Source organism: Nansenia antarctica, assembly GCF_963989245.1.
Source record: "Nansenia antarctica genome assembly, chromosome: 1".
NCBI classification, from domain to species: Eukaryota; Metazoa; Chordata; class Actinopteri; order Argentiniformes; family Microstomatidae; genus Nansenia; species Nansenia antarctica.
The window spans coordinates 103,365,679-103,373,178 of record NC_137674.1 but is presented as its reverse complement, the minus strand read 5'-3'; the positions used below and the strand labels follow the sequence as shown (position 1 = coordinate 103,373,178).

General features: G+C 46.2%; 1 protein-coding gene across 1 annotated transcript in view; it reads right to left on the bottom strand.

The window, feature by feature from the left end:
- Positions 1-5,589: 5,589 nt before the first annotated feature.
- Positions 5,590-7,500, bottom strand: part of srbd1 (S1 RNA binding domain 1) — a gene marked incomplete at its 5' end in the record, with an annotated part of 73,978 nt that continues 72,067 nt past the window's right edge. Inside the window, 1 exon segment of the mRNA XM_080528749.1 lies at positions 5,590-5,939. Coding sequence (XP_080384875.1) covers positions 5,647-5,939 — 293 coding nt within the window. The 3' untranslated portion in view covers positions 5,590-5,646.

Here is a 7,500-nt window from a genome sequence, read left to right as displayed (position 1 = left end):
TTTGATCACGAGTAGAGGGAGAGTACAGTTGGTCAGGCCGGCAGGCAGGCGGGGTGGTGGGCTAGGATAACTGACATCATAATGATAGAATCAATAGAGACCCAGTGGCCTAATGGATAAGGCACCAGCCTCCGGAGCTGGGGATTGTGGGTTCGAGTCCCACCTGGGTTGAATTTAATTTAAGAATTGTGACTCAATTGTGCACGCTTCCTTTCAGATCAATTATGTTACATTCCAGCTGGTCCCACATCCAGCGTATGAACATATGTTTGCACTGACTGTAAAACATCTGTTGAATAATTGACATGTATGTAAAATCAAGGCAATTGTTGTATCAGTTACTAGCAAAGGGTTCATGCTGATGCTGGTCATGCACTACACGATACTCCCCTGCCGTAGCTGACTCAGCAAGCTGATCCGACGACTGAAACCCTGATGAAGGCAGCTACCCTCACGACCAGGGGATTTGATCAGGCTGGCCCAGAAGGTACTTTACCCCCACAACCAGGCCTTGCTTTGGGAAGCAGGAGGTCATGAGTTGGATCACCAGCAGAGGGAGAGTACAGTTGGTCATGGGCAGGTGAAACACGCTCAGAAGGTGGCTGTTCCGAGCTCCCGACCTGTCTGGTATCTGGTGTCACCTGTCAGATTATTTTCTGGCATGTCAGACATTTTGGCATCATAAGGGGTTACCAGCTACCCAGAGGCACCAGCCTCCAGAGCAGGGGATTGTGCGTTTGAGTCCCACCTGGGTCGATGCTTAGGCTGCATTTACACCGCAAGTTGTAATGCCTAGTACCAATGTAGTGCCTTTAAACGATTTTTTTTAACGCCTGCTTACACCTACTTTTTCAAATGACCCAAATCTGATACCTCTGCTTACACCGGTAACATTTGTAACGACCCGCATGCGTACATCGAAAATGAAAGTTAACAGACACCCGGGACTTGCAATGGACGCAAACGAGACAGAAATGATAATCCCTTTTATATACATTATAATATAAAGCCATTGCTTTCCGAAGTATGTTTAGAGGTCTGCAAATTATTGCGCACATTTTAAGGCGGAGAAGAAAGAGCACTTCACTGTTGAAGTGAGTGAAACTCATGTCAAACGTCATCAAAATGCGAAGACCGTCGTATTTTCAATGACGTGCAAATCAGAATTGAGCGATATATCCAAGTATATCCAGCTGCGCGCATCAAATCCATCACCCGGAAATGTGATGTACCATTTTTGGACCACGTCATCGTAAGCGCGTCGGTAAGTAACCGCGAGAAACCGCGAGATTTTGAAGGATCGGACGCCGACGCCGACATTTTATAGGACATTTAACGAACAATAATTTGAACACGCAATTGATAATAATAATAATAATAATAATAATAAGAAGAAGAAGAAGAAGAAGAAGAAGAAGAAGAAGAAGAAGAATAATAATAATAATAATAATAATAATAATAATAATAATAATTACAAATACAATGGCAAATGCAGCTCAGATGCAGCTCAACTACACTGGACACAACACTGAACACTACTGGACACTGGACACAACACTGAACACTACACTGGACACTGGACACAACACTGAACACTACAATACACTGGACACAACACTGAACACTACACTACACTGGACACAACACTGAACACTACACAACACTGAACACTACTGGACACTGGACACAACACTGAACACTACACTGGACTGGACACAACACTGAACACTACACTGGACACTGGACACAACACTGAACACTACACTACACTGGACACAACACTGAACACTACACTACACTGGACACTGAACATCTGTCATTACGTGAAGCGCATTGAGTCGCATCTTGTAAGAAATGCGCTATACAAATAAAACTTGAATTGATTTGATCCCTTGTACACTTTTTGGGGCATTTGTGTTGCAACACACCTGTACATTGTGCACTCTACCCTAGGCCCTTATTTTACTCTAGACAGAAGGGTCGTAACACTTGTTATTAATTCCATTTGGTATACCTAAAACTTTCTTGCATTTCTGGTGTTTGCATTTTACATATTCTAAATATGCTATCTACATGTCGCACTGGATGGGGTTAGTGCTGTTGACTCATCAGAAAGTAAAGACTAATTCACAGAGTGTATGAAGATTCCAGTAAGGGTTTTGTGAAGGAGCCCTAGTGCTGTTGACTCATCAGAAATAGAATGTTTTATTTAGCTCATAAGTGGGCACTCAGCACCATGGACACCTCCAGCCCAGCACCTTGCACCACGGTTCCTGCCCTGCTCCATGGATTACAACGATGATCGCCTGACCCTTGCCTGACTCCACCAAGTCCTTTGCCTGACCCCTCAAACCTGTTTGACCTAATAAAGTCCCACACCTGGGGTCATTGACATTCTTTTATTTATATACAGTTAGGTCTGGAAGTATTTGGACAGTGACACAATTTCCATAATTTGGGCTCTGTATGCCACCACAAAGGATTTGAAATGAAACAATCAAGATGTAATTGAAGTGCAGACTTTCAGCTTTAATTCAATAGTTGTACAAAAATATTGTATGAAACATTTAGGAATTGCAACCATTTTTATACACAGTCCCCTATTTTCAGGAGCTCAAAAGTAATTGGACAAATTAACAATCATACAGTAAGTAAAATGTTCATTTTTAATACTTTGTCGAGAATCCTTTGCAGGCAATGACTGCCTGAAGTCTGGAACACATGGACATCACCAAATATTGGGTTTCCTCCTTTGTGATGCTTTGTCAGGCCTTTACTGCAGCAGTCTTCAGTTGTTGTTTGTTTGTTTGTCTTTCTGCCTTTAGTTTTGTCTTCAGCAAGTGAAATGCATGCTTGATTGGGTTGAGATCAGGTGATTGACTCTGGCCATTGCAGAATATTCCACTTCTTTGCCTTAAAAAACTAAACACTATAAAAAAAGCTTACACACTATATTTTGGGTCGTTGTCCATCTGTATTGTGAAGCACCATCCAATCAACTTTGCTGAATTTGTCTGAATCTGAGCAGACAGAATATCCCTAAACACTTCAGAATTCATCTGTCTGCTTCTGTCTTCACATCATCAATAAACACTAGTGACCCAGTGCCATTGGAAGCCATGCATGTCCATGTCATCACACTCACCAGTGCATTCTTTTTTTCTCAGAATGTACCAAACAGTTAATTTGGCCAGTATTAATGTTCCCACTATCTCTCTGATGGATTTTTGTTTTGTTTTTACAGCCTAAGGATGGCCTGTTTCAGTTGCATTGAGAGCTCTGTTGACTGCATGTTGTGCGTATACAGCAACAGCCTCCAAATGCAAATGCCACACTTGGAATCAACTCAGACCTTTTACCTGCTTAATTGATAAATAAATAATGAAGGAATAAATAGCCCACACTGGCCCATGAAACAGCTTTTGAGTAAATTGTCTAATTACTTTTGGTTTTTTGATATATAAGAGCTATAATTCATAAACCCTTCCTTCAATTTGGATGTGAATACCCTTAACCTAAAGCTGAGAGTCTGCACTTTAAGCCCAGTAAATTCTGTTGGAAATCTCATATAAGATACGTTAGATCCAAAGTATCAAGGAGTATTGCAGTATTGTGCAGGGCAAAACATATTCTGGAACAGAGGATGTTGTATACTCTATATTGTTGTCTTGTCTTACCCTATTTGAGTTACTGTGTGGAGATATGGGGAAATTAATATAAAAGCACTTTAAACCCATTGATTACACTACAGAAAAAAGCTATGAGGATTGTACATGAGGTCGGATATCGTGATCACACTAATAACTTGTTCCTAATGTCAAAAATATGAAGGAAAGCAGAAATATTGCTCTATTGCTCTATTTAAAAAAAGGTTTAAATTATTTTTAATGAAAAAGTATTAGAACGGATGATACTGAAATATATGTATTAATTAATTGGATTATATAATGTAAGCATAATTGTTAAGTATAAACAGGGGTAGGACAGGCTTCTTCCTACTCCTTTTCGAACAATTGATAGGACTGTACTCTACATATTAGTTTTTTCCGTAGTTTCCACCGTAGTAAGGCGATTCATGGTTTCCACCGTAGTTTCCACCGTAGTAAGGCGATGACGTAGTCTATGCAAATATGCAGGCGCGGTATGATGACGTATGGTACATCACATTTCCGGGTGATGGATTTGATGCGCGCAGCTGGACCCTACTCGATATGCGACCTGCCTGGCGCAGTCGAAATGACACATATCCGATTCCTATCTGATTGAGGCCGGTTTGAGATGATCAGATTCAATGTGCTTTTTTACTGCTTACACCTACATGTCACATATCCGATCTGTGCCACATGAGCAAAACATCTGCATTGTGTCACTTCGACCTGCGGTGTAAAAGCAGAAACAGACACACAAGAACATGGATTCTTTTAATTCCGCTTTTCTTTTTTCAATACATTTCTTATCAAACATTCAAAACATTATTAGAATTCATTTAAGGGATAGAAAGAACAAAATACTCTCTGAGTAACACAAACAGAGGCACGTGGGAGTTGGTCCTACAACCTACACAACAGTACACACAGAGTTGGGCAGTTTCCAACTTCTTGATACCGTTAAACCGTCCCCAAATTTAAGCAGCAGATTTTTGCTTTTTTATGACGGTATTGGTATTGACACTGTTTCTGTTTTCAAATACAGCGGTTTACGGTATATCCCGTAATACCGACCAACCCTAGTACACAAACAAAAAACATAAGTCATCTCATCACTGAACTTTAGCACTTCCATACGATCCATACTTCCACATTCAGTCAACCAGTCTATGTGTGGTTATATTCCAGCACACACTCAAGTGTTTAAGGGACCAACAGATCCAGTCTATTGTCTGAGCTGGGTGCAGTCTACTATCTGAGCTGGGTGCAGTCTACTGTCTGAGCTGGGTGCAGTCTACTGTCTGAGCTGGGTGCAGTCTACTGTCTGAGCTGGGTGCAGTCTACTATCTGAGCTGGGTGAAGTCTACTATCTGAGCTGGGTGAAGTCTACTGTCTGAGCTGGGTGAAGTCTACTGTCTGAGCTGGGTGCAGTCTACTATCTGAGCTGGGTGAAGTCTACTGTCTGAGCTGGGTGCAGTCTACTGTCTGAGCTGGGTGAAGTCTACTGTCTGAGCTGGGTGCAGTCTACTGTCTGAGCTGGGTGCAGTCTACTGTCTGAGCTGGGTGCAGTCTACTGTCTGAAGTCTACTGTCTGAGCTGGGTGCAGTCTACTATCTGAGCTGGGTGCAGTCTACTATCTGAGCTGGGTGCAGTCTACTGTCTGAGCTGGGTGCAGTCTACTATCTGAGCTGGGTGAAGTCTACTGTCTGAGCTGGGTGAAGTCTACTGTCTGAGCCATCCGTATGAGGTGCAGTCTACTATCTGAGCTGGGTGCAGTCTACTATCTGAGCTGGGTGCAGTCTACTGTCTGAGCTGGGTGCAGTCTACTGTCTGAGCAGGGTGCAGTCTATGGGCTGAGCTGGGTGCAGTCTACTGTCTGAGCTGGGTGCAGTCTACTATCTGAGCCATCCGTATGAGGTGTAGTCTACTATCTGAGCTGGGTGTGGTCTACTATCCGAGCTGGGAGCGGTCTACTCTCTGAGCTGGGTAGAGTGGTCTACTATTTGAGGACCCGTATGAGGTCCAGTCCAATGCGGCCTCTTTGCGGGTCCACGCTCAGAACCCGGACCTCCACGCGTTCCCCGGGTCCCAGGGCCAGGCTGCGGCGCCTCTGGTCCGTCGGCAGCTTGTCTGGGGTGATGTACCTCTTGTGGATGAGGCCGGACCGACCCACGCCGATGTCAACGAACGCCCCGAACAGCGCCGCGTTGTCCACCCGGCCCGTCAGAACCACCCCCACCCGCAGGTCACTCATAGACACGATGCCCCGCTTAAAGTCCGCCTGCTCAAAGTCTGGAGGGAGGGGAGGAAGAGAGAGGGAGGAGGGGGAGGAAGAGAGAGGGAGGAGGGGAGGAAAGGAAGGAGGGGAGAGAGAGGGAGGAAGAGAGAGGGAGGAGGGGGAGGAAGGGAGAGGGAGGAGGGGGGGGAGAGAGAGGGAGGAGGAAGAGAGAGGGAGGAGGGGGAGGAAGGGAGAGGGAGGAGGGGGGGGAGAGAGAAGGAGGAGGAAGAGAGAGGGAGGAGGGAAGGAAAGGAAGGAGGGAGCGATGAGAGGAGGGAGGGAAGAGAGGAAAGAGAGGATCCAGATGAACGACGGGAGGGTGGAGAGGAGGAGGAGGATAAAGTGAGGGAAGGAGGGAATGAGAGAGAGGAAAGGAGGTGGGGGGGAGTAAATGAGGGAAGGAGGGAATGAGAGAGAGGAAAGGAGGTAGGGAGGGTGGAAGGGTGGAACGGGAGAGAAGCGTAAACAGAGGAATGAAGACCAGATATCACATTTCTAGCAGGAACCAAATATTTGCCTGAGCAGATTTCCACATCCCTCCCTGGCCTGCCCGGCCTGCTCAGTTTCCAGCCTGTGTGTTTGGAGAGCTTTCCTCTCTTTCTGCTGCATGAACATAAACACCGGTCCAGGAAACACTCTTCTACAATTATCCTTCTCCTCCTCCTCCACATCCCCCCCCCTACACCCCCCATGCTACCATCACAGGTCTGTTTGTACAGCTGAGGAGTCACTGAGAGGCAGGGCAGGGAAACCTGGAACCCCTGGAGAACCTGAGGAACCTGAAGAACCAGTGGAACCTGGAACCCGGAGAACTTGAAGAACCTCAAGAATCAGAGGAACCAGAGGAGCCAGAGGAATCTGGACCTTCCTCTGCCCACGGCTGATCCTGCACCAGACCTTCTCCACTCTTAACCCCTAGTTTCTCTATTGGTTGGGTTTCGCTGGGCTTGGCTATGATCCTGTCGTCTCCCAACCCTTTCTCTTCCTTCCTCTCTCCGCCTCTGACTCCTACACAAAGCCAGATGCCCTGGGCCAAGCCATGGTGTGTGCATGTGTGTGTGTGTCGGGCGTGCCTGTGTGTGTGTGTGTGTGTGTCTGTGAGGCCTGAGCGCTCCTCCAGGCCTTTGATGCTCCCAGCCATCTTTCGAGGGACGACCCTGATTATTACACAGAGACTGTCAACAGATATATCATTAACCAGAGCCAGAGAGAGGAGAGAGAGAGAGAGAGAGAGAGGGTCTTTAAAGAGAAAAGCAGAAGTAGGCGTCCCAGTGTTGCCCTCCCCTGTGTACGTTCTGGCTGAGCCTCACTGTGTGTATGAGACCAGGAGAGCAGGTCTCTGGCAGCAGCATCATGAACAGCCTGGCGCCGCTGGTGTTGTGGTCCTACAGGGAGGCTATAGGCTGACCTCACTGGGAGGGGCTAGGGTTAGGGTGATAACAGGCCTATGGGCTGACCTCACTGGGAGGGGCGAGGGTTAGGGTGATAACAGGCCTATGGGCTGACAACTAGCTGACCGCTACTGAAGAAGCCCTTATTAGGCACTTAAGAGACTGGGTCAGAGTGTGTGTGTGT